This window comes from Sander vitreus, chromosome 5 (assembly GCF_031162955.1).
Source record: "Sander vitreus isolate 19-12246 chromosome 5, sanVit1, whole genome shotgun sequence".
NCBI classification, from domain to species: domain Eukaryota; kingdom Metazoa; phylum Chordata; class Actinopteri; order Perciformes; family Percidae; genus Sander; species Sander vitreus.
In genome coordinates, this window is record NC_135859.1 from 14,317,906 (window position 1) to 14,345,394 (window position 27,489).

Below are 27,489 nucleotides of genomic sequence, written 5' to 3' on the forward strand. Positions count from 1 at the left end.
ATGCTCAGTTTCCATTCTTCCTTGCATTTGGAAAATCTCTAAAAGTTTCCATGTTTAGTATCACCATGGAGGTATGTCCCATGGCAACACCTCCACATTGATACTTCACTGATCTAGCAGTTTCTCATTGGAGAGTATTTCCCTAAAGTTTTAGTGAACAGCATATCCTGATTGTATCTCTGCCAACCCACTGCCTGTCAAACAATCACACACACGCACGCACGCACGCACGCACGCACGCACACAAACGTGCAGATGCATCTTCACTGCATATTCACAACAAGCACGTGTTTGGTTGAGCTTACAAGAGAATAAAAAGAGACAGAAAGAGAAAGAGAAACCCCTCAGCATTCACTGAGCCCATTTTAGAGGGCTAAATAACTCTGCTGTGACTGAATACAGAGGTGGGAGGGGGACATGATGATGTCATGATTCCCACTGTCAGTCCACAGAAACAGACACCCACCTCGCGTGTGTGTGTGTCTGTGTGTGTTGAAGGGATTTTATGTGAGTTTGCATGTGAATATATTTGTCTCTGGATGTGCATATGCGTCCTGCAGACTATTAAAGTGTGTTGGGGGTGTCGAGAAGTTTACACAGAGAGGGGTAGGAAGCTTGTTTTGTTGAAAGATCCCGCCCCCACTGTGTGGCCTTGAGGTTCCTGTGTGTATTATCTAATGACCTTGTGTCCTGAATGGGAAACAGACCCTTTTGTGGGAGAGACTCTGAAGAAAAGAGGAGCAATTTCAATGCATCCTTCATTCAGACTTCTCTGCTCAACATACAGCCTTGGAGCTCTCTTCTCAGTCTCCCAGACCACTGAGGACTACAAAGTGTCTCACTCGTAGGCTGGAAACCTGCACTGTCTGCATATGTTTACTGTTAGTGTGTGCTTTGAGAGACAGAAAGAAGGGGAAACAGTGATAATGAGTGTTCCCAAGGATATCGTCTAATCCTCTGTATAGGAAATACTTCTAATTCTTAGCAGCAGAAATTATGATTTATGTCCAGTTAACACCAAAATAAGTGACTCAAATAGACACTTTAGGTAAGGTCAGTGTAGCCATGCGCAAATGGAAATGTTCTTCCTGTAAGCAACCATGCTGACATCTTTCATACGAGCCTTTGCTTTTCATTTTGTATGACATGATGACACTTGTAGTAGATTGTAGTAGCACGAACTCAAAGATGTTTTTTTTTTTATTTATTTTTTACAATTCAATAGAATACCTTAGTGAGTAGTTTGTTTTGCACATTTTACACATTTTTAACCCAGCCAATAATAAGAGCAAAGCAGCATGCACTACCAGAGGTGTCTTCCTGCCAAGTATCAAATTGAGTGCAGCACCAGCTTAGCCAAGCATGATAAAGAAGGGGGGAGCAATCAATTTAGAAAAATGTTTACAGCATTGTTTCAGCCTTGCAAAACATATCAGATGTGAATTCCTATTGAGCCTCTCTCTATTCATCAGACTTGGGTGTGGGCTGTATCCAGACATATGTGGTTCCCTGGTGACTTTGAACCACCTTCTTCATAGACTTTTTTTCTTGCTGTCCACACTTTGATGCTGTGTGCCGTGTTAAGTGTTTCACTATGTTCTCTTGCAGGGATTATCACAGTCCACAGGCAGTGACGCATAAAGTAAATATCTGATTCCATTGTAGTAACAGAGTGATTCAGTTTAGACAGAGTATTCAGAGACCAATCAATCTTGTCTTCATTCATTCGGGGTTGAAAGCCTAGATCTAGAATTAGGTCAGCTATTTTATTTCATTTGTATGAATGGAATATACTGTACTGTAGCCATACTAACAGAAATAAAACTGCTTAGAATGTGACATTACAGAGTGTATTAATATATTATTTAGGTGGCATATATAATTGTTACTAGATTGCTGAAAGAGACACACAGTTTACTTTACCAGGTTCCTCATTGATTGTGTAAAAATTTAAGACAAAGACAAACTTACAGTTTGATGTTGAATGATGTAAGGCCTTCACTTGTGATTTTTTTTTTCTGGCAGAATGGTAGCTGTATATTGATTTGTCACCAAATGATAATGGTCATGGAATTCCAGATATAAAGTTTCATTTTTAACATTGTTTTGAAATAAAATGTAACCTCTGGCAACACTTGTTTTTTAAAAAAAGCCTCCACTTTATTTCAGTAACACTCTATAAATAATATCCAAATTCTTTTGTAGCTGTTAGAAAATAATCCAACATGGCATTTATTCCACTGAATGAATTAGTTATCTGGCTACGGATCATTTCTTTTTGATTTCACCTTCATTGAGGTTGGATTTTGACAGTCTGTGGCAAACTTAATCACTCTTACCCATTTTCATTTAAGAAGCAGCACATTATCCTCTCTTCTCCAGGCCTCTGATCTCCTCCTATGAAGGGTCTCTCCTGTTGAGAAATGGAGGAGCCTTTATTTCAGCATTGGCCTGGGGTGTTTGCGCTGCTGCTGCTACTTGCCAGAATTTCCACAGGCTCATGCATGATTAACCAAGACCTAAAGAGTTCCTGGGTCTAAAGTTAAGCACTGCATGGAATACACCTGTGGTTGTGGGGAGAGGACGGGAGGGAGCAAGGCAGGGCTGCCATTGTGTGTGGATGGAAATGCGTAAGTGCTACTGCTTGTGTACAGTATTTCCTGACTCCAGAGCGAGATTATATGTGCAGCAAGTCCGCTATCTTGTTTGTAAAGATAAACAACCATTACCATCACACTGTTCATCAAGAAGTTACTCACTGCCTGAACTACGTTGCACTTGGTTCTGCTTTTTGTTCAGTTCCTTAATTATCCCCAAACACCAACCTGTCAAAACGAGACTGGATGGCATATTAATGCTAGCTGTCGACATCTGAGCTGTTGTGTAATCCTCGTCTAGCTTGGGAAAGGTTGTCATAGCTTTTTATGTTGAAACAAATCCTTCTGATCACCTGAGCGTGGAATCCTGCAGACAAAAAACAAGTGTTCTGGTTGGTTTCCTCTATCTGTTGAGGATAGGGTTTCAAAGGCCACACAACGTGTTGTTATCAGGCAGAGTCATGACAGGACATGTTTGATTGATCCTTAATATAAATAGCGGTATACTCTAAATGGGAAGTCAAAGGGCAGTTGCAATGCACCAATGCCCAGTCCACTCTCTCACTATCTCTCTCTGTCGCCCTGTCGCTCTCTCTATCTCTGCTTCCTGTGTAATACTTTTCAGTAACTGTCTGTGAGACATAGATCTCAGTTGGTTTCCAAAGACGCATGCATCCTACCTATACAGTGCCTCATCACACTATTGTTGCTGCGAGAACCTTGCAACAAAAACACCAGTGTTGGTGTATTTCAAATAATGCATTGGTTCCAATATTGGGGCTGCCTTTCACACCACGGTGTGCACAGACTCTGTGAGGGGCAGCAGTGAAAATTCAGGATAAGGATTAATTGTACCCTAAAGGTCACGTCACCGTGGCAGGAGCTAGCAGGCCCGACGAGAACTGCTTTAATTCTTGGCTGGATACTGGGGCACTTGAGCACTAACTTGGGCTGACCAGAGTAGTGCTTGGACAATTCAAGGACTTCTAGTGTGACATTAGGGCAGACGTTAAGCATATAAGTGTCCCATTAGGCCACAGACATATCCTGGTTAACTAAATGTTTTTTAATAAACTATTGCATACCACCAACATAGTTTTTAAAATGCATGGTTTGCACCTGACAAGAGCACTGTGTAGGTTATGCCTTCTGCATATGAATACCCTTAGCTTAGCTAGCTGCTTGTGTGAGCATGTCTGTGGGTGGCATGTTGGAAGATGATGACAATGATAGCTAAAATGGCTGTTATATGTATCTCTGTTTAGATGGACTTGATTCTAACAGTAATTACTAAACAACTGCTTACTACTCCTTTAAACATTGTTTAGGTTCATATGGGGTCTAAGATGAAACTGCAGGGTAATAGTAGGTCTCAGGCATGATGAGACATGACTGCATAAGGTTATACTGCGTGTGTGTGTGTGTGTGTTTATGTTTGGGTTCCTAAGCGTGCAAACTGTTGGGTGCCTGACCACAAATTGACACCGTGTTAAAGTGTGACTTGTAATTGCTCTATAGAAGAGTCAAAAGGTTGGTACTAAATGTTTCATTACTTGGTGGCACTGCAAGGCTATTATTCTTTTCAGTGTCAGTTTTCTATTGTTAACAAAATAACCTCAAGATAAACACAAAAAAGACAATAAAAACAACAACCCTCAAAGTATATGTCAGTCATCCTCTCACCTGACCTCTCTATCAAATCCTCCTTTTGTTCAGTCAAGTGCCTCAGTCGGAGCAGTTGAAGTTAATCCAGATGCCCTCTACGCATTGTTTCCACTGGAATTCTTTCCTTTTTTATGCCTACAGCAGTGAACACAACAAACAAGTTATTGTTTCCCTTTGCAGTTCAAGATCAAGGCTGAGACGCTCTGCTGGAAAACTTTGGCTGTGTGTTTGTGAAACTAGATGAATTGTTCGTGCAAATGATGTAAAAATGGAAGCTGGATTGAGGTGGATTGCTTGTTTAATCTAACTAATTGGTCTGGAGTGTAGAAGAGAGAGTGGTATTTCGAAGGGTGTGTCAGAAGGCTGTCTAAAAACATCTGTATTTTAGTGTTTCTTTAAACATCGGCAAAAAGGGTGTGTGTGTGTGTGTGTGTGTGTGTGTGTGTGTGTGTGTGTGTGTGTTCTAACCCAGCTAGGCACTTTTAAGGGATGACAGAGCAACAAAATGATATCACAGAAATAGATTATTCTGCTGATATTTACTTGTATCTGAGGCCGCAGAGTTTGCCGAAGATATAATCTGTAAAACCAAGCCATTGGCACTGAAGTACATTGCAATTTATATTCTAGCATTGCAGCTATGAGAGTTACCTATATATCTTAATATTGTTGCCGCACTTAGATTGCTAAGTGCTGAAGCAGGAGGTAGTGATGCCATAATGTTCTCTTGTGTTGCTCCCACATGGTCCAGAGTAGCTCCCACACAGCTGTGTAATTGCTAAAAATCTGAATCTGGCCAAATGAGCGTAATCTCTTAAAAACCCTTGCCTTAATTCCAAAAATAAACCAAATATGTTATATCTAGAAAATGCTCTACTTCTTAGAAAAGTTAGGATGTCTTCTAAAGTCCATCACTAAGATCATTCTGACATCATTCGCTACTGAATTAGCCAGAGCATGAAAGTTGTAAAAGGAGTAACCAAGTGCACGCTGAAATGTCTCATCATGTTCTGTGTTGCTGAGGCTCGTCTTTTTTGTAGTACAACACCAGCAGTGTCTGACAGCCACAAATCATTTGACAGACAATAACATTTATTGTTATTTTACTCTTAATTACACAGTTATGAGATCATCAGACACATTCATACGCCCTGATACTTTCATACACAATTATTTGTAAGTGTGCATTGACACATGCAAGAACATAAACACAGACACTGGGCCACTTCACCTTCTTTCATTCCCATAGCTGTCCTGATGCTGTGAGGTATCATCACAGCGTTGTGGACAATTTCTACCACTTCACTATGGTTACAAAGGAGGACCGTGGTTATATTCATGACATTCTTAGGCTTAACTATTAGCATCTTGCAAAGTCACACTGCAGGGCCTTGACTGGGAACTCCACTTTCCTTTTTGCTGTCTTGTTTGTTCACTTGCTGGTGGGTGGAATTGGGTTGAGTTTGGGTGAGGAGAGTCGGGGGGCTCTGTTGTCCTGACGACCCTGGTGGGAAAGCTGGGTTGTTTGTTAAGGGAGACTGAATGAGGTGGGGGAGATGGGTGGAGAGGGACTGAGAAGGGTGGGAAAGGGTTGCAAATGAATGAGCAAGAACACTTTGTTAGAAATATAGAGGAATAAGGGAATGAGAAAGGACAACACGTGAGAGAAAAGAGAAATAATTGCAGTGAGTGAAGACAGATTGAACTTGGTGATCTTGACAAGAGATTGTTGAAAAGCAGAATGATTAAAGTTGGGGGAGTGACAGAGCTAAGAGAACGGAAATATGAGAGGACAGGTGGATGGGTTAAGAGGAATGAAAGGAAAATCAAAGCATTAAGAGAGGCAGCAGAGAAGACGGGCCAAATGAGGTCTAAGCAGTGGCGGTTTTAGACCCTTTTGAGGAGGGCTCAAGACCCGCTAAATTTAATCTTAGCTCCCCTAAAAAAAAATTCTAATAATAAAAAACAAATTCTATTCTAATTATTATTATTATTATTTTTTTTAAATCAATTTCAGTGCTTCAAGTTAGAGTTCGCAAAGTTGTCTGTTAGTGACAGAGGACAAACAATTACAGGTTCAAAGGGCTTAAAAAAACAGGTTTAATATCCTGTGTCGCTGTCGCTAATGCTATGCACCCAGTCAAGGAAAGTTTTATTTTTTATTTAGTTATTGTTTACATCTCATTATCAATTAATTTGATTCTGGTAGTCCATAAAGGGACTTTCGTAGTTTTTTCACATATTCAATATTTTACATTTATCCTCTTATTCGTTGTTATCCAGTGAAATTACTGATTTAGCAGGGGGGGGGGACGTGTCACATTCTCATTAGGGGCTGAGCCCCCCTAAAGGTCTGATCCCAGAATCGCCCCTGGGTCTAAGTGGGTATGTGATACTTGAAAGAGTTTACTTTGTTTAACTAAAGGAAATGGTTGGCGATAAGATGCCATGATGTTTTTAATGATCCCATCATAATCGTGATATAGAGGCATGAGGCTATTCCTGTGTGTGTGTGTGTGTGTGTGTGTGTGTGTGTGTGTGTGTGTGTGTGTGTGTGTGTGTGTGTGTGTGTGTGTGTAGCAGTGTGTGTAGCAGTGTGGGACAGCATGCACAGGAAATGCCAGAGTGATCCCAGTGGACCACAATTTTAGAGGATTTATCGCCACTCTCTCCTCTCCTCTCCTCTCCTCTCCTCTCCTCTCCTCTCCTCTCCTCTCCTCTCCTCTCGGGCTCTCTGAACAAACCATATACGTCCCTGTAAGAGTCATAACAATTTACCCCATAGAGACCCCTGTAATACTTCCATCAAAACACTTGCCCCCAATAACCACATACTCTTCTGCCCCCTTGGAAACCTCCAATACACTGTGGCTGTTTCCCATTGTGCGCCATTGTTAAATGCGCCCCTCTTAGCCTCCCCATTTATACCTATCTTCACCCCCTGGTGCTTTTCATCGTTTTCCCCAGTGTGAACCCTATCTTTGAGTGGTTTTTCTCTAAACTGAAAGTAGCCCTCCCTCTGGTACACCCTCTCCATGTGCCCCATCACTTTTAAGCACACACCCTTGTGTCAGTGAACTTTATGTTTCTCTTCTTATGTTTTCCATCTTCTATTAAACCGTAAACACTGATTTCACCACTGTTTCAGCCCCAGCTGACATACGTAACACACAACAGGAGAGGTCTAGACTGTTTCCTCTTGCTGAATTGATATATGTCCTTTAGCTTTGAGAAAGAAGTGTGTGAATTTCTGACAATCTCTTTAAAACCAGTGAGATTGAGCTTTTTGACACGATGGGAGTGTGAATATGTTGGGAAAATACATGCAGACATTAGGACATTAAGACCAGTACAGTAGAGTGATTTATATTGAGTGAGGTGTGGCTAGTGTTGTGATTGAATCATAAAGATTAAATATTATTACTTAATTATTAATTTTTATTACTTATCATCACTTCTTATCAGTGTTGGGCAAGTTACTTTTAAAAAGTAATTAGTTACTAGTTACTTCTTCCAAAAAGTAACTAAATTAGTTATTCAGTTACAAATTATGAAAGTAGCTAATTACTTCAGAAAGTAACTATTACTTTCAAGTAAATTTTTTAATGCTCATATGTGACCCCACCTCCACCTACCCCTCTTTAATGGAACTGAAAATACATGTGCATCAACTTCAATTATTTATGATAAATCTGAATATTATAATGAAATGGACACTTAATACAATACATTATTAACAGAAACAATGTACACAAATCTAAACTATTTTAATGTTACTGTGGGACAAAGTCTAGACTAGCCTCCAATCAAATGCCATGTATGTAGATATTATGTTTATATAGTGGATCGATACAAATAACACAACACCTCAACAGGCCACAACTGGGCAAAATTAAATGATGCTTGTTAAGCACTATACCAAAAATAAATAACAAATATATACACTCTTTGTAGTGCAAATAACGTAAGTGGCCTGATGTTTAGACTTGTGCGCTGGTGTGTGCGTCGAGCCGGCATGTGTGTGTGTGTGTGTGTGGGGAGTGGGTGATAGAGCGAGGGAGAAGTGAGAGAGTGACAGCGGTGGAAAATCTGTAGCAGGAAAAGTTAACCCTCTCCTTGATTTCATAACGCCATACCTGTCTCTCTCTCGTTGACTGACTAGCTTGTGTTGTTCTTGTGTGTCCGACTATACCTCTGATTGGCTTACCATGACATTTTACTCAACCTCAGCCAATCGTCAGCATTTATGCGCTTGCGTCGTGCACTGCCCACTAACCAAGGAAGAACAGTAAAAAAAAGACTCAGAGATCTAGTTGGTCTGATGAAAAAAACAGCTTCAAATATAGTAACGCGCTGCATTTTTTGGCAATAAAGGTAACGGCGTTATTAAGATGGGAAGAGTAATCAATTGGATTACTCGTTACTGAAAAAAAGAACGCCGTTAGTAACGCCGTTATTTATAACGCCGTTATTTATAACGCCGTTATTTATAACGCCGTTATTCCCATCACTGCTTATTATCCTCCATGCCTTGTCTCTCTCCCTCTTTTCTTTGTCATTAGCCAGTTTCGTTACAAACAAACCTCATCTTACAGTACATGTCATGCCACAACACTTGCCTTTCACACGGTGCAGATTATATTACACAGAGAGAAATATGGTAGCAAAGTAATTAGTACATGTGCAGCTCTGTTTACACAGTGGAAGGCTAGTGTTATCTGTGGATTAACTCATGGCTGTAACACAAGACCAACTGTCTATGCAGTCCCAACACTACACGCACAGTTCATCACAACACAGTGTTCACTCCTGTTCAGCTGTGTCATACCCCCAGTCTACGTGTAACTGGGGTTAGTGTTTAGTGTAAGTGTTTTGTCAGTATTTGTTGTAAGTTTGTTATTTTGGGACATTTTGAATTGACACACAGCAGCATACTTTTTCTCTCTCTTTCACTCTTTGTCCATCCCCCGCTCTTTTTTCATCTGCCTGAGCACAGAGAGGGCTGTTTTCTCTCACTGGTCCTTGGCACTGATTTAATTACTTATTTGTTTAGTTTGTCATATTCTAAACTTCTCTGGCTCCCGTGTTTTGCTGAGAACAGACATTTTCCTTCGTCCCCTCCTCCTGTCAACATTCCATCCAGTCTCCCTCACCCCCCACTGACTCATATTGTATGAACTCTGTTGTTTTACTTTCTTTACCCAAGTTTTCTTACATTTAATTTAATCACACTTTCTGCTCTTTCTTATAATTTTGTTCTCTATCGCCTCTGTCATTTCTGCCACTATTTACCGTTCCCTCCAGGCCAAATACCTTCAGTGGTCTGTAATAGTCTCCAGGGGACTCTGCTGTGTCCTCCACCCAGTCAAATACTATACAGATCAGTCAGTGTTACACAGTGGGTGGATCAGAGCAAGTACTCTTATGGGTCAAATAGGCAGCCAACTGATACTTTACAAATTCACTTGCAAAGCTCTCTTTAAAAGGGGAGTTAAACATGATTTATCGTCAGTATGAGCATCACTCCATCAGTGCAAAACAAAAAAGCAAATACATATTTTGATGGAGACAAAGTACATGTTACTTGAAGTTGTCCTGCTCAATACATGCATGTAGAAACGGATACTTTTAGAGTTTTCTTTTTATTCATGTTTACATGAATAGCCAAAGCAAGATGAGAAAGGACACAACACCTAAGAATACAAAACACAGTTGAGACTTTGGACTAACAGGTCACATTTCTAACCCAGCATGTCTAAACATCCTGTTGTCCAACTGTCTAAGTTTTCAAAAGTATTTGAAACATGCAAAGCAAGCAGTGTTTTTTTGCATTACTTTGTTTGCTCTGGAGTCACTGGAGGTTTCTTGATTGGTAGATTTCATATAATTAGACTTTTTAGAAAAGTAAAAGAGGAAAGCTTTGGCAGTTAATGACAATACAGAATTCTATGAGTAATACTGTTATGTTATAGCTTCAAGCAGTACCATGGTCCTAAAAGTACATCGATACTACATTAGCTCAATAACAGAGCTTCACATGGGACAGTGTTTTCATTTCAATTCTATCAATTGAAGTATTAATATGGATTCATGTTTGATCTGAATGAACAGTTTTGTGTTGATCCGAATTGTCAGAGCATAAGATGAAGCTTTTCAACGAGGTTTATGTTTTTTGCCATTATAGTAATATTACTGCAGGTGCTTGGATTAAACACAAGTTGAACATCAACTTTTTTTGTTTGTGGTGCAATGTCACTGAAGCATTGTGGCTTTTACAGATGTATTGTTCCTTATGTTGCATCATTTTCACTATTAAAATGAAAAGTTCTACAGTTTATTGCAAATGCTATTGATTGGGACTTGGGACCGATACTGGTTTTTCAAGGCCGATAACGATTATTAGTAGTTCATGAAACCGATAACTGATATTTCCAACTGATATGCATTTACAGTGAAAATGAAAATCTTTAAGTCAAAATTAAGATTTTGGAATGTTACAAACTCCAACACAATACTTTGTTTAAATGCTTTAAGCAATAATTTAATAAATTAGAAACTCTCAACATAATCCACAGTAAAAGATAGTCAGATAGTGTTGTGGGTGGGACATTAAGTCAGACTCAGTGGTGAGTGAAACCGAAGCAGAGGGACAGACACAGAGCTGTAGCGGAGCCAAAGTAGTGCACTTTTTAGTTAATTAACTTTATTGGTTATCAGGCAAATAAAAAGCAGATACAGATAATCTGCAAACTGCCAAAAACAGCCCGATAATTGGCCAGGGCCGATAATCGGTCTATCCCTAGTTATTGGATCAAGGTTTCTGTGCTAGGCACTACCATCACATCATAACCTAAATGTAGAGCTTCTGCCAGAGGTTTACATAAAGCCTTTCCCTAAGCCAGCTTTACTTCTGACACAATAATACACATGGAGCAGACCAGACGCAGACTGGAGATTGATAGTATATGTTTTATGAAAATATCATTATTTCTTGCACTATAGGGATTTTGTTGTACACTGCCCTTCTCATGGGGCATTACTTGAATCCCATCTCAGTTGGAGAGGGAGGAGCATGTTAAGTATTGTCTTCAGTTGAAATGACAGCAAAGGGATATTATACCTTACTTCATAAACCCTACACTGCTTTAGGATGTTTGGCTTGGTCATGTGACACCCCACATCATTGTGGGCATCAACAAATGTCCCCTTAGCTATTGTCTTTGGTTTTTGTCTGCTCTATGCCTTGTGACTTTATCAGCACATCAACATTGTTTTCCAATGAGCAATACATTCAAATACAAACTTTATTTATCTATTTAATTAATAACCAAGATGCATTTTATCAGTGACAAGTAGAAGAATATTACTTTACTAATATAATTTTAAGTTGTCCTTTAGGAGACTTCGGTGCCGTGTTTCAACCCCCTTCCGCTCAGCAGCTGGCATTAAGGGGCCCTGTTGCTTGGACTGTAGGGTTTACAGTGGTTACAGCCCACTCTCTGCAGGGCACCTGACTGAACCCTCTGCAGCAAACCATAAGTATGAGGGCCAAGACTATCCCTTTTTGTGTGCTTTTCCCTTCTCTTTGCAACTTTCCTCTTACCTGCTTTTCAAGAGAAACTGTCACATCTCTTCTCTCCTTTGCTCCCTCCTAAACCTGTCTCTGTTTTTCTGGCACTCTGTTCTCCGAGCGGGATATTTACTAAGCACAGAGAGGTGTTCATATAAACACCATCCCTACATCATTTTGACATCCACGTTTCATCACTTAATGAGGGGCGAAAGAGAAAAAAATACTGATTGGGTCACAGCAGTTTTAATTACTTTACTGTGGGATATGATGATGGACAGTCTTCATGCTTTGTGTAGGGGTTTCCTAACCAGAACAATATAAAACCTAATTAAACTTTTTTTTATTTAAACTGTGTATGCTCCCTGGCAACATCTTCCACCACATTCAAATTTGAACGTGCCTGTGGTTTACCATGCCACGTTTTTCAGTCATACTGTATGCATCACCTTAGAGCACACTGTACCACTCTGTACAAGCCAGACAGATGTAGTGGCATTCTCTCTTTTTCCTTTCTCTCCACTTCTTTGGCTTTGATGTTCTATCACTCTCTCATTCCGTCACTTCTTCTCTCTTACTCACATTTCTCAACATCTACCCATAATCTCCACATGTCTCTGCAGTCCAGACGGACGGAGGAATTTGCACACCACTGGGGTCGCCGTGTGGACACTATATGACTACCATGCCGGACAGGGGGGTGTGGGGAGTGGGGGGGACTTTTTCAGCAGTCGAGTCTGGCTGGACTTTTTTTGCCCATGTTTGGCGAGAGGAAATGAGAGCTGTGCGCTGTGGGGACGTCTCTGAGTTCCCCGCTCCAGCACAGACAGAGAGGTAGACGGAGAGACTAAAAATAGCATTTGGAGCCCAGGTCAGCTTTGAGAAAAGAGTAAGAAGATGGGGGGCTGATGGGGGAGGGGAGAGAAAAAACATATGATGTAAAATTAACTGAACAGAAGGTAGCTTGTGGAAAAAGTAGATGAAAATACAAATCTGAAAGAAGTTAGAGCATGAAATAAGCGTTGAAAAGACTGCATTGTTAAAATCACAGGTCTTGACAAAAGCCTTGCATGAGAGTTGGTGGGACCACTGGGGATATGTGTGCAATTTGTGGAACAGCAGGGGCAAAAGGAACGAAAGAATGATCTGATGGAGAGCATAATCTGGGCAGTGAATCCTGGTGGGAGCTCCAAGCCTCTCATCCATTTTCTCATATCTTTCTCTTCATGCGCAGTTTATCATATCGCAACAGCATGCATAACCACAAATCTCTCATATATCTCCCCCGCTGGCAAAGATGGAATAAATGACCCATGAGCCCACAAGATCTTCTTGTCAGAGGGACACAGAGGGAGGGAGTGTGGAGTCGAGGGAGAAAAAGATGAGGATGAGATATTGCTTGGGTTTCTGAAAGAGGTATGTTGTGCTACAGGAATTAAAGTAGGAGGGAAAGAAATATGTTGTATGAGACGGGGGTCAGAATAATGATTTTAAAGTAGTAATGATGGGGAGAAATCAACAGAATATATGGAGAGAGAGAGAGAGAGAGAGAGAGAGAGAGAGAGAGAGAGAGAGAAGGGATGGTGAGGTGAATAAGGAATATGACAAATGGTTATTGGTTCTGGGGCTCAAAATGTATTTTCATAGGTTCATTTTGCTCCGTCTTATCGTATTACAATGCAAAGTACAATGAAATGCATTCCTTGAGAACATCAAAACTAAATTGGATGATAGTGCAATTGAAGAACGTCTCTTTAGAAATGACAATACAAGAGTAGTGTTTATTTGTGTTCATATTACCACACTGAAACGGTTCATAGTTTAGCCTGGTGTAGCGGAATGCCAGGATAAGTGAAAACAAGGCCTTCTGCAGCACAGCTCACCATCTGTTTCTGTTATGTTCATCTTGAAATGGTAGAGCGTAGCATGTTTTGAGGTATAACAGAGGCTCTGGTAGTCCAAAACAAACAATCCCTATTGTTACTGGCTCAGGCTTACAGTATATTTTGTGTGTGTGTGTGTGTGTGTGTGTGTGTGTGTGTGTGTGTGTGCGCGTGTGCATGTCTGTGTTTATGTACTGTATGTATACCTGTGTACTCTGAGATGAATGGCTGTTTATTTGTTGTATAGCTGCATTGAGTGGTTGGCTGTGGTAATGATGCGCAATCATTCCTCATTGTAAATTACTTTAACAAAAAGTTTCAGATTATGCCATCATTGTTTTTTTCTTTTCTTTGCCTCCCTTTTCGTGCCCTTCTCCCCTTAATGATGGCCTCTTTTTCTAGATTTCACATGTCTCTTCTCTTCTCTTCTCTTCTCTTCTCTTCTCTTCTCTTCTCTTCTCTTCTCTTCTCTTCACCGTCCCTCCCTCTCTCCCTCTCTCAGAGCTGAGGTCATAGCTGGCTGAGTCTGGAGGTGGGCTGGAGTACCGACATAAGAGAGTCTGTTTTTCTCATCAGTCAGTGTAGCTGTCCAGAAACCTATATGGGTGAAGGAGTGGGGGTCTATCTGCTCTGTTAGTTAGGACAGACTTTTCTACTACGAATACTCCTGCTATTACATTACAGTAACAAAGATGATCAAGAAGAGAGAGAGAAAAGGGCATCTGGATATAGTGACATATCATGGGTCAGCTACAGAAGAGTGTCCATAAAACTGTGTTTGACACTTCAGCAGGGTATACACTTGTAATGTGAACCTGAACCTTAACCATCTGTGTAGTGTGCATAGAGGGAGAACTGTCCCCCAGGAGTCACGTCACCACACTGCTGGCATATCCAGATTATCCCATCAGTGGTTTACCACAGGGTTTAACATTATCCTCTGTTACAGTAAACGTGTAAAAACATGTAATATCTAGAACCGGGAACTATTGCAGGCCTTCTCGTCAAAGATAATCCACTCATTTCATGTCAACAACAAGGAGTCACTCAACCATGGAACTACTGTGTAAGCAGGTTTCATTTAAATTTCACCCAGGCAGATACTCTTTTAATAAAACCATTGAATGGGGCGTCCTTAAAATGAGACTTTAAAAAAAAAAGTAGAAAAAGGTTCAGGATGGTAACTTGATCCCCTCAATAAACTTTATTGTGCCAATGCATTATGTGTTCTTCCTGAAGGCAAAATAATAACGTTTATTACAGTAAAGGGATGACCCTATTTATACTTAAAAAAAATGATTTAATAGATTTTGATCATTTCTTACTCTGGTTGCTTGTAAACCCCTTGACCTTGTTAGTATCATAGACAGAGATTAAGTAAAGTCTTAAGGAGAAAAATGGCTGGAAATAGGATTTTGCAAACTCCATCTAAGTGAAAGCTCTTACAGAACAAAGAGTCTCCCACAGCACACAGTGTAACGTCATGTGCAAGTCTGCTCCCTGTGGGCGGAGAATTTGCCTATGCAATTAAGACTCCTTCAGAGGCACAGTGACCTGTGAACTTGACTGCTCGTGAATGGTGACCTTTGGGAATGTCTCGAGGACCAGGCATCAGTAAATGTGGATTGGTGTCTAAGCTCTGAATGCTGTTAAGACTAATGAAGGAGTGGAGTGGAGCATGTTGTTCGTATAGTCATCGTTGCTAGACTAATCCCTAAAGACATGTATAACATATAATGCTCACGTAATGCGGGAGAGCCCTGGAGAATGTTTTCACGAATTTCTTTATATTCTGACAAAATGTTATTGAACAATACTTTGTTTGGCTTGGTGACATGATGGATATACAGTAAACACCTGTCAGCATTATCAACACATCAGAACAATGAGAGAACCGTTTCAGCCTGCCTACTCACACATGCAGGGCCAGCATGCAGCTTGCTCAATAAAGGGCGCACAATATGGTTATTGTGTCCTCAGCACACTCACACCCATACCGATTGACTTTTGTTGCTCTTTGGTCTTTGGAAAGACAGAGACTTGTTGTATCAGGAAAAAAATAGCAGAGTGACTCAGAGATGCTAACTGAGTTAGCTGGCCTGTTGTTAGTCTTTATGCCAAACTGCTGCTGTTTTTACTGTGGACTTTGTATAGTGTGCCAAAACGTTATGCTGAACTAATACTTTCTTTTTCTCTCTCTGTCTCTGTGTCTCATTCTCCCTGTCTCTCACTCACTCCCTCCCCTCGACACACATCCGAAAACACAGACCATTCACCTTTGGCCCGTTGTAATAGCTGCTCATGGCCTTACACTCTTCCAACCCAGCTCCAGATGTTATTGACACACCCCCAGGAGTCCTACAGAGAGAAATGTACACAGACACACAGTCAGAGACACAGACACATACACACAAGCTTTGACAATTCATCTCTCTGCAGGCCACCTCGTAAAGTCACTTACACTTACACACATTAACCCCCAGTTGTGCTTCAAATACACATAAATCAGGATTATGTTAGAAGCATGTCATGTCAAATAGCACATGGGTATCATTTTGGACTCTGAACTACTGGGATAGATAACAGCCAGGAGGATGCGTAGCAATACAAGTACCAAAGTAAGAATCCAGTTTCTCTTTTGGTTTGTTTCTCTTTCGTTGATTAGGAAGTCACACATTTCTGTTTTGGAGATTCTGCAACAAAGCTAACATTTCAAAAACAATCACTCTGCACTTAGTTTGTTCAGCTGTTGTATCTCACTGGTCTCATGAAAACACACCATGAGTTGTTGAGTTGCCACGGTGACTTGCAGTTTAAACTGACTAAAGGGTGCGGTAGGACAGGTTTTCACCTGCAAAATGTCAAAAGCCCTGTAGCTGTGAACAGCACTGACTATATTTATTTCACATAACGTGCTGCTGAGTGCCTTCCTGTTTTACGCATGTACTGTAAAGGCCTCTGGGAGTAAAGGCTGTGACACAAGTGCATGTATCACAGCTGAAGATCATTAATTTTTCTTGGTGCATTGTAGAGATGCTTTGCACTGCAGGGAAGCTTGTTATGGTTTAGACAAGTATGAGCAGTAAAACATCTGGCTTTGCATGTGTGCGTGCCTCTGTGTCCCATGTGCCCAATGAGAGACTGAACCCAGCTGTCCACACACTCATGCTTGGATATGAAAGTTTTGGATGAGCCTTTACTCTTGGGCATGCAGAAATCAAACAAGTAGTCATTTAGTCTAGCAAATCCAACCTGTGTTTTGTTGACACTCATTACAATTGCATCTGTCATGTCTGTGTCACCCACATTTCTCAGAAGCTGACCTGTGTGTTTGTCTGTATGTCCACAGGGCAATATACGCATATGATGGAGTCACCAACAAGCTCAAACTGGCTGACTCAGGAGGTAAGAAGGACTGTCATATGTGGTATGTTTGTTAGAAATGCAACATTTGAATGTTTAAGCCCTACAAACAATGCAACTTGTCAGCTTCTTCACTTTGGCCTAAAAGGAAGTCACATGTCTTCTGGCGTTTAGAGAATATTCTAACATTCTTACAATTTGCTATTGAGAGAAAATGTAGCATTTCTGTTGTCAAACTCTCCATCAGTCTCCTTTTTCCTTTGTTGCCCCAAGTTCTCCTTATCCCTCACTCCTTTCTAACAGCGGGCGGTGTGGCAGAGCTGGCAGGGAAGTTTCACATCTCCAAGCCTCAATATGGACTGTGCAAAGTGGGAAGTGTGGAGACAGGAGGCCCCCGGATTGCAATGATCAGCTGGGTGAGTGGCAGACTGGCTCATGGGCTTTAGCTCATGTAGGCACAAGCTTATCATGCTAAAGAAACAAACCTACTAGCAAAAATTACAGAAACACACGTAAGCTTTGTACTTACATATGGGAATAGCAGGTACACACACAGACTTGCATTCATTTAGATACAGCAAAGTAATGTGGCAGGTCCAGGATAATAGGTTTAACATCTTAAGTGGTCACATACAGACTATGCACTGATTCATCTGTAAAATGCACTGGAGAAAATCCTAAACTGCTTCACGTATTCACATTATATGGTCCTGTTTTGACACAGGCTTATGTGGCATCTGACATGTTGGAAAATGCTGTGAGCATGTAGCACATACCTCATTCTAATAGAAAACTTTATGAATCACAGGGCATGTCTGATATTTGTCAGACAGTTGTGGAGCTCTGTTATAAACAGGCAGGTTGCCCCTACCTCTGATTGGTTAAAATCTGGCCATGAATTAGTCCAAAAAACAGAGGCTGGGAGAATGTTTACAATGTTGCCGTTCTGCAGTCATGGTGGGATGGTGTTACATCTGCAGCCAGTCGAATATTTAAAAAAACATATGCATTCTTTTATATCAGGTTTATAAATATGCAAAATAATGCTGCATAGTTATATAATGATATGCTGTAAATTGTACTTCATTATTAATATTTGAGCTTTTATGTTTTCACTGAATCATCTATCCAAATGGTGAAACACAGATTATACTGCAATGTGAATCCTATTTTACCTCAGCCTCTCTTCCTCCTCTTTTTAAGTCCTCTCCGAGAGGTATGATATGAATGTAAGTGTCTACATCCTGTGTTTGTCTGCAGGTCGGCCAAAATGTGGATGACTTCCGAAGGACAGAATGTGCCAGCCACATTCCAGCCATTAAAAGCTTCTTCAAGGTGCAGTAGATCACAGTGTGCTTAATCACAAATCACTAACTTTTGTGCACTTTATCCAGTAGTTTGTCTATTTTATTTGTTCCCCATTAAACCATGCATTAAAGATGATATAGTTCAGGCTGTGACATTTTTAGCATTGAGGAGTGGCAGACGTAGTCCAGTATATTAAAATAACCTGGCACTCTTTGTTTTCGCAAAAAGCCCTGCTATAGTTCTTCCTCTTCAGTTTTTTTGTATCTCTGGTCTCTAGACTTTGTGCTCACAAACTCTATATTTACTCACAGCAGTTTACTTTGTATTGTTTTGAGTTTCCTGTCCTCAGTCCACTTCCTGTTCTATTGCGTTTGGTTATGCGATTGGTCTATCTGCCTTGTCGCTACCAGGGAGAGACAGCTAAGTTTGGGCTTGAAAGCTCCATTGTTTGTGGTGCAACCTGAAGTCACAGCACATTCTCTAGTGGTGATCAGAGAGACAGGATGTAGAGGGAATAGAGAAAAGAGAACCTCAGTTTTTATGATTCAGGTGTGTATACAGTATAACAGCAACTTCATCCATCACCATGTTAGCTGCAACTTCTCTCCATCTGTGCCACTCAAACTGTGTTTATTTAGCATTTCAATCTTACTAGGAGAGGGTCAATTGACCTATTAAAGGTTTACTAGTTTCCATATAAAGGCATCACCCAGTCAACTACAGAAGCATCTGTGGAATGTTTGTTGTTTTTTTGTCTCTTTTTTTTAAACAGTAAATGTCGAGTCTGGGATTTTGTGAGCCACTGTCAGAAAGGGCCTAACCCCTCTGTGAGATTGTGTGTGTGATTGTGTGTGTGAAAGAGCACCATTGGGCCTGCGTACATATTCATAGGGGATTTCAAAATTGTAGAGAAATGATTACATGGTCAATATGGCGTGGAGTGAAGAAAATCGTCTCTCCTTCTGAGAACTGTGGGAAAATTGGGAACCCTAACCTTAGCAAACACACACACACACACACACACACACACACACACACACACACACACACACACACACACACACACACACACACACACACACACACATTAAAGGCCTGCCCTGTGTCACGACTATGCAATCAACTTATGGTCACTACTGTCAGTACTAAGTCAGTTCTCTGTGAATAATGAAAAAAAGGGAACAGAAATTATTTATTTTAGATCAAGACCAAACTGTTGTTAGCTTGAACTGTAAGAATTAGAAAAATAATCTAAGTTTATGTTTCCTTTTCACAGCAGTTCATACTTAGATTTATTAGTTATAGCTGGTTCAGACTAAAAGAGAACATACTGTATCTGCAACATGGACATCATAGCCAAGCATATGGATTTCATTTGCAAAGACTGTAGTGATGATACGTAACTGTGCTATCCTGTCTTCTGTTCATTCTAACTGCCAGCAGACGTGACGTTTTTCACACTATGATGGTCATTTAATCATCTTTATTCATCTTTCCTATCACATGCATTATTCATGAACAAAAATAATTTTTTTGTAAAAGCTGATTTCATATGCTAGCAAAGAATAATGTAAACATCATGGGGAGCTTGTAAAACAGCACAGCAGTCTGCGTCATACCTCTGTCTGGGAAATCATCTGGGTTTGTGTCGTGATAAATTAACTAATCCTGAAACCATTTTGTTTTATAGTTTCTATTAATCTTCACAAATATTTCACCATGCCTGGCAAAAAACAGCAGTCCAAGAAGTGAGACTGTATAAAAATGTATATTTATACCAACTGATACAATAGTTTGTATCTGTGGAGACCTCACAAACGTGTAATCATGTTTCAATGATAACAAGCACCAAATTACTTCTATCCCAGGCTCCATACATTGATTCTGTGTCCATTCAATTTGAGTGGCAATTTCAGTTGATTAATCAATTAAGAGTCGATCAATCGATGCGTCTATCGGTGCTCATTCACAATTCAAAGGTCTCTTTTTAACTGAGGAAAAGTTGTGAGCTTGTGGCTTGTAATTTTAATGGATTTTTAAATTGAGTATAGGATATGCAAACTTTTTCCACCAATGCTAATGCAAAGTCAAAGATATGGCATTACATAATGCATTCATGAAAACTCATAGGCTACCTGTTTTAAGGTCACCTCTCTCGTTTTGATTCTTTTGTATTCTAAAACAATACGTGACTGATTTGACATTGTCTCAGGGGACCTAGAAGGCTAGTTGTTTTTAGAAGAAATGAAATCAAAATAGTAGGAGGTCGTAGGATAGTTGCTGATGTTACCTATGCTACCAAGGCAAGGCAAGGTTGAATTCTGTCCATGTTAATCAGAAAATCAACAGATGCTGCAGCCTTAAAGAATCCTGACTTTCAGCTAAATTCCTACTTGACTTTGCGAAGACTGGGAAACAAAACTACTGAGATAACCCACTTACATAAATTGAGTGACGATAATAACTTGGGGCTCAGTTAGCTTGTTTTCTTAGAATCTTGGCTTAAATTGCCATGGATACAGTAAGTTAGAAATTCCCTCTGTACTTTGTTAGTTTGTATTTGTTATTTGCTTCTTTCTTTCTCTTTTTCCTTTTTTTTCTGGCTTGCTATGCTGCATGTCCCAGCTGGCAGTGAGGGGTTTTTCGTTCAGGCGAGTCTGCAGCAGCAGATTTGGGTACGTTACATACTGTACTCCAGTGTGGTGTTAAGTTATGAAAACTAAAATATGAATAGGGTACAGATGTGTCCATTGTTCTCTGTTTCTACTGAAAGAATAACAAATAATGTGAGTCAGAAGGGTGTGTGTGTGTGTGTGTGTGTGTGTGTGTGTATGTGTGTGTGTGTGTGTGTGTGTGTGTGTGTGTGTGTGTGTGTGTGTGTGATATACAGTAGTTAAATATGAAATGGTTGTAAAACTGGAAATGAAGACACAGGAGAATTTGAATCTTTTCTACCTTTTAATTTGATAATTTAATTTAAATAATCAAACGTAATATGAACATAACTTTATTTGGTGATATGACAGCCTAGTACGATGCCAAATGTCTTTTAAGGTGGAGCAGGAGATTTGGATTGCAACAAAGAACAGTACTTCTATTGTAAATATGGAATATAGCAACATGTCTGGGTCCATTCACTAAACCCTGAAGCACTTTAGATCATTCACGTCTGTCATCTCGCCCTGACACACTTCAGAACAGAGGATTTCCATTCATGTCAACCAACATCGGCCTCTATTGTTGCTTCTGTCTTTCATTAGGAACTCTCATTAAATGGCATGAACATAAAAGGCTAATAATGCAACAATAATCTTATCTTACAGTTTATTAATCAACTAACGTAATATTTTACATTGAAAGAAACTTTTAAATCAGTAATAATTTAGCTAACGGTAACAAAATTGGGTAAGACTTTATTTGAAGGGATGTGCAAAAGACTGACATGACACTGTCATAACCATGACATGACACATGTCATAAACATAAAGGAGTCTTTAAGAATGTTTTTTATGACTCTTGTCATTAAGTGTCATTCAGTAAATGATGACACTTTTAATGCAAAGTTAGCATTGTTTGAGATGTTTTAGTTTTTTGGACAACTTGACATTAACCAAGACAACAATGTCTGTGTTATGACAACTTGACATTAGCCTAGACAACATAACCTGTCATAAATATGTCATAGCAGGCCTAATTATCAAACTTAAAGTGTCTATTTAAAACTGTCATAAGTGGTTGGTTTGGTACATTGGCTGTCATGATACCATTATAATTGTGTCATGAATATTTTTCCTTGACCTCAAGTTAATTTGGACTTGTCATAAAGTTTGATTTCACCATCAAATGCTTTTATAACGGTGTCATCAATAATTCCCTTGACCTCAAGTAAAGTGGAACCATTTGGACTTGTCATTAAGATGTCATAAAAGTTATAAGACCATTTTGACGACAGTGAATACAGTACCAAGGTGATTTACTGAGTTTTTTTTGTCATGTCAGTCTCATGCACACCCCTTAAATTAAAGTGCTACCCAAAATTTTAACTCAGACTGATACATGCAAATATTAACATTGATTATAAGTGAACCATCAATTAACTGGGTTAGACTTCGCTTAAGTATCTCCACATCCACCTACTGCCTCTCGCAGTCTGAACAACTCAGTCTGAGTAGGAGAGAAACTGTATGATGCAGATCCAGAGCAGACAGTTTTTGCAGAGTTGAGCACAATTATATCGAGCTGGTAACTCATATCCTGTCACATCACCTTGGGCTCTTTTTCCTCCCAGAGAGGTTATATTCTTACACCCATAGTACGTTTTCATCGCCGAGGTCATCAATGCCCAATGCCACCAATCCTAAAAAGATAGTTGGTTCGCATGCAACATCCCACTTGGACGTTATACTGGGATTTTCCCATTGACATATCTAGGGCATGGATAGGCGTAATCATGACACATTTGCCTAAATAGAGCAGTTTACTGTTGAAGCAGTACTATGAGCTCACATAGAAAGATTAAAATGCTAAAGCTTTCTGATTTACAACAAAACACATCTTATGTGTTTGAAACAGGTTGAAAAGAAGAGGGAAAAGAACAAGGAGGGGAAGGTGAGAGAATGAGAGGAGGTCTCAAACACTCTAGTTCTAAGAACACAGTTTTTCCTGAGAGCAAACTGTTCTGTTAGCTGTTTAATGTGCAATAGGTTTGCCAGACTGTTAAAGTCACATGCACACAGCTGTCTGAACTGTATGTGTTAAATAATATCCACTTGCTACTGCTTTTATATGAACTACCATTAAGTATAGGTGATACCATCGCTAACCCTGGCAGGTTTTGTACCTCCTGTGCTTATTTAAATACAGTATAAGGCTGCCGGGTTGGTGTCATTAATGGGTAAACATTGTCTGCTACTGGGAGCTTTTGTTGTAGATTGTGGTTCTGTCTGTTCCCATGATTTCCCCAGCATCCCTGGCAGGACTGTGGACTGCTTGTCTGGTCTGTGTGTGTGTGTATAGTTGGCAGTGACAGCTAGAGTGATATGGATTATACACTGTACTGACATGTATTATAGGTCACATTGAATGCTCTGTTCAGTGTCAGTGTCAGCGTTGTCACTCAGATAAAGCTGTGGTTTCCTGTTGGAGGCTGACAGACCTGGCCGTCCATCAACAAGCCTGGACTTACTCTCCATGGAAATTGTTCGGAGGTCCTGGCCACATACAAATCCCTGTATACATGCATGGGTTCAGCTCATGTGACACCTAACTGTGTCATAGAAATAGCAGCAGTGGAACACTATATTCTGGTTTTGTGGTTTTTGATTATGATCTGTCAAGTCTTTTTTTCATATCTCTAAATCCCCCATAAGCTTGACTTCCAGGTAATGAGGAACTGTTGCATGATAAGTGAGGGCCTCCCACTATTTCCTTTTTGTTAAAACGCATGCTTTCACACTCTTTTTCTCACTTTCCCTATCTCACGCCCTATTTTTTTATTTTTTTCCCATCCCCCCTCTGCCATCCATAACCATCCAAACCATTGCATTCCTGTCCTCACGCTAAAGCCAGGGAGTATTTTCGTTCTCTCACAATCCTTGAAACTGAAGCAGTTGCACAACTGTTTGGCTTCAAGTTTGCATAACTCCAAGTCAGACCAAGAGAAAACCACCAGAGGGACTGTGTGTACTTGTGTATGGATTTATCGCTCTCTGTGTGTGTGGCAGTATGTAAAGGGGGATTATATTCACATTTGCCTTACTCTACTTGCCATCTTTTTTTTATTCCCTGACCTCCATGTTTCAGGAAGCGCATGTGTTCATTAGTGCAGAGAAAGTGGAGGATGTGACAGAGGAGAAGATAAGAGCAGAGCTCAGCAAGGCCCAGGCCCATACTCCTACACAGTGGGTGAGAAGGAGCTCCAGGTCTGCAGACAAGGAGGACTTAGTGGTGAGTCCACTGCAATACCTCATCTGCCCATTAGATGGAGACAGAGACTTTTATGTACACATTGTGACACTTTTGATTCCAATATATTAATTCAGCCATGCTCATGAAAATAATGAAATACATTTGAAAAGGTTTTAAGTATAGTGACTTAAAACGATGCAATTAAGTGACAAATGCCGCTCTGTGCATTGGAAAGAATTTGTGGCTCTGCATTCACTATTCCTTTTTCTCATAGGGTACAAACTACAGAAAAACTAATGCTGCAATGGAGATGAGACGAATAAACAGAGACTCCTTCTGGGCACGTGCAGAGGTACGCCAGAGTAGCCTTCTCTCGATTTGGCCACATTTGAGTGGCTAAAATATAGTTCAGCGGGATGTTTACGGCTGTTTACATTTGGAAAGCTTTGAAGAGAGATAGTTTTTGATTTGAAAGTAAAATGAAAGTATAATATATTCTACCATTGTTTCCCGTTGTGTGTGTCAGCGTGAAGAGGAAGAGAGGAAAGAAGAGGAGAAGAGACGAGCAGCAGAGGAAAGACGCCGCCTCGAAAGAGAAAGAATTTCAAAGGAGCGGAGGGATGCAGAAGAGAGAGACAGAAAGATGAATGAGAAGCTACAGATGATTGAGGAGCAGAGGTAAGCGTGATGTCTGTTTCTAGTCAATAGTGCCCTCCAGTGGCTCTATTGTGTATAGATTTGGAAGAACAAAGATTCATATACACAGGAAATGCACTAATATTGATTTTTGCCTGTCTTGCAGAAGAAAACAGGCAGAGCAAGAAGAAGAGCTGCGCAAAAAGGAGAAATTCAGATGGGTGAGTAAAAAGATGTGTACATCTTGCTAGAATTTTACAGCCTTTGCATGTAAAATGGTGCAAAGTGGCCAAGCCATGTTTTCATGGGTTTTACCTTGTTAACAAATGGACACCTGACCTGCTGGCTTCTGGCTTTGTAGTTTGGTCAGACTGGCCTGAACTCACTAAACCCTGCGCAAGACCTGGATTGACCTTTGGCTGAGAGGTCTGATTCTAAAACTGTAATTGTTTCTGAAGACATTATGACTGACCCTTCAATCCATGTAGGGGCCACTAGTGTCTGCCTCAACATCTGCTGATGTGCACAGACTAATGGATTTACTGCTACATGAACAAACAGTGGACTGATTTAAATTTACAGGGATAGGTGAACTATGTACCTACTGCTGATCATTCCGTTTATAATGCCTTTTTTAAGGGACTATATAATTGATAAGATCATTTTACACCTAAAGCCAAACAAATCATCCTGTCAGTCATTGACACACACTCTGAATGATTGCTATGCATAAGTCCCTTGAAATAGCAAGACATGATAGATTTCATTAGCCTGGCTCCGTCCTCCTACGTACTTCCGCTCAATTTTAATTTTCCTTCAGTACTCCGTCTGGGTTTGTGGTATATTCTTGTGTTTTCTCTGGGCCAAATATTTGGCGGTCCAATCAGCGAACAGAGGGAGTGGCTGAGAACGATGACGTTGAGGACGTGTGCTAGAAAGATGTGAGCGAAGCCATTCGGTCCGTTGTGGCCAAATATCCAGAAGTTAAAGCCTGATAAAGAACAATATTTGCTGAGTTTTGTTGGTGGCCATGATGTTGTGGCCCTCCTCCCCACAGGGTTCGGGAAAAGTTTGATTTTCCAGCTCGCTCCGTTAGTGGTGAAGGAGTTGGCTAAGGCTAACGCTAGCGATGCTAATGCTAAATATAAGCCGATAGTTGTCGGTCTCCCCTCTTGTTGCACATGCGCATGACATACGTCACAACCAAACATTAGCGATTGGTTATGGCAGAGCCAAAGTGGCTCTGGGCAGATCCAATAGTTTTAAACTTCAACAGAGTACCTGCCTTCAAGGAAGTTAACACTTGTCAATGGAGAGTGGCCAGACTCTCTGTACAAATGAAATGTACGAGAGTCTGGTAGGACCAGGCTAAGACTTCATGGCACTTTGACATACAATCATACTGAATGCTGAAAGCACAAACACTCAGGGGTTGTGGCTACCATGTTCAAACTGCAAGACTAAATGATGTGATTTCAAATTGTAGCTAAGACACCAGACATTATTGTAAACGAGAGGAAGAGGGATGTAAGTATGACCATGGTTCCTCACTATGGGTTACAAACTCGAGGCTGTCCCTAAGCTTGTTTATGAGTGCAAACTGCTTACAGCATGTTAGTATTTGTGAGGTGAAGGTTAAGGTGGTTATACTCTTGTGTGTAGTGAGGGGTTTTCAGATGCAAGGTATTACTTTCTTTGCCATATTCAGAGTGGGCACTGATTTGTTTTGTATAATTAATTAGGGCTAAATGTCAAAACACTTAAGTTTCACAAGTCTCAAGTGTTTTGTCATCTACTCAAATTGTTCTATTTTAAATGAAGAGATTAAAAGCAATAAAATGTGTGTGTGTGTGTGTGTGTGTGTGTGTGTGTGAATATGTAAATGTGATTGCTGCTTTGTTTTTGCACTGACAGGATCAGGAGCAAAGGGAGCATATGGAAGATATGAGGGCTCGTCTGAGAAGGAGTGAGTCTATAGAGAAAGCAGCAGTAAGTGAATCTTAGACTTTTATAAACCCATACAGCAAACATGACTTCATATTGCTTTGAATTAGCGCTTCATCAAAAACCTGAATGGTACACACGTTTGCCATTAGAATGCTAGATTTTTTTTTAAACCAGCTTCAAAACCTAAACAGCCTGTTTAATTTCAATTTCTTGGCCATTCTGTACTGTACCTGACCTGTAGGAGGCAGCAGCATTAGTGTCCCAGCGCTCCATAAACCCAAGGGAGTTCTTCAGGCAGCTGTCATCATCATCATCACAAAGCCCCACCAGCCCCGGCTCCTCCCGCACTGGTATGTACCAGTAGCTTAAACAGAGAGTAATGCTACAATGTGTAGGGCTGGGTACCGAATTCCATACCGACCGAATTGCCTCTAAAGTATAGAGTATCGAAAAATGCCACGTCATTCAATACCCAATTTCAATACCTAAGGAATAAATCTCATCAACGTCAGTGAGCCAATAAGCACGCAGCGTGCTTCTACCAAGATCTAATAATGTTTGTGATTGGCTGTCTAACGTCACACGTCGTAGAGACACGCAGGAAAAACACTAC

The 27,489-nt window shown here is 40.4% G+C and overlaps 1 protein-coding gene across 1 annotated transcript in view; it reads left to right on the forward strand.

The window, feature by feature from the left end:
- The window catches only part of LOC144518105 (uncharacterized), a 34,920-nt gene that overhangs the window by 1,797 nt on the left and 5,634 nt on the right, over positions 1-27,489 (forward strand). Inside the window, 9 exon segments of the mRNA XM_078250511.1 lie at positions 17,065-17,120; positions 17,382-17,494; positions 18,339-18,413; positions 24,189-24,332; positions 24,568-24,645; positions 24,820-24,971; positions 25,096-25,150; positions 26,844-26,918; positions 27,118-27,226. Coding sequence (XP_078106637.1) covers positions 17,065-17,120; positions 17,382-17,494; positions 18,339-18,413; positions 24,189-24,332; positions 24,568-24,645; positions 24,820-24,971; positions 25,096-25,150; positions 26,844-26,918; positions 27,118-27,226 — 857 coding nt within the window.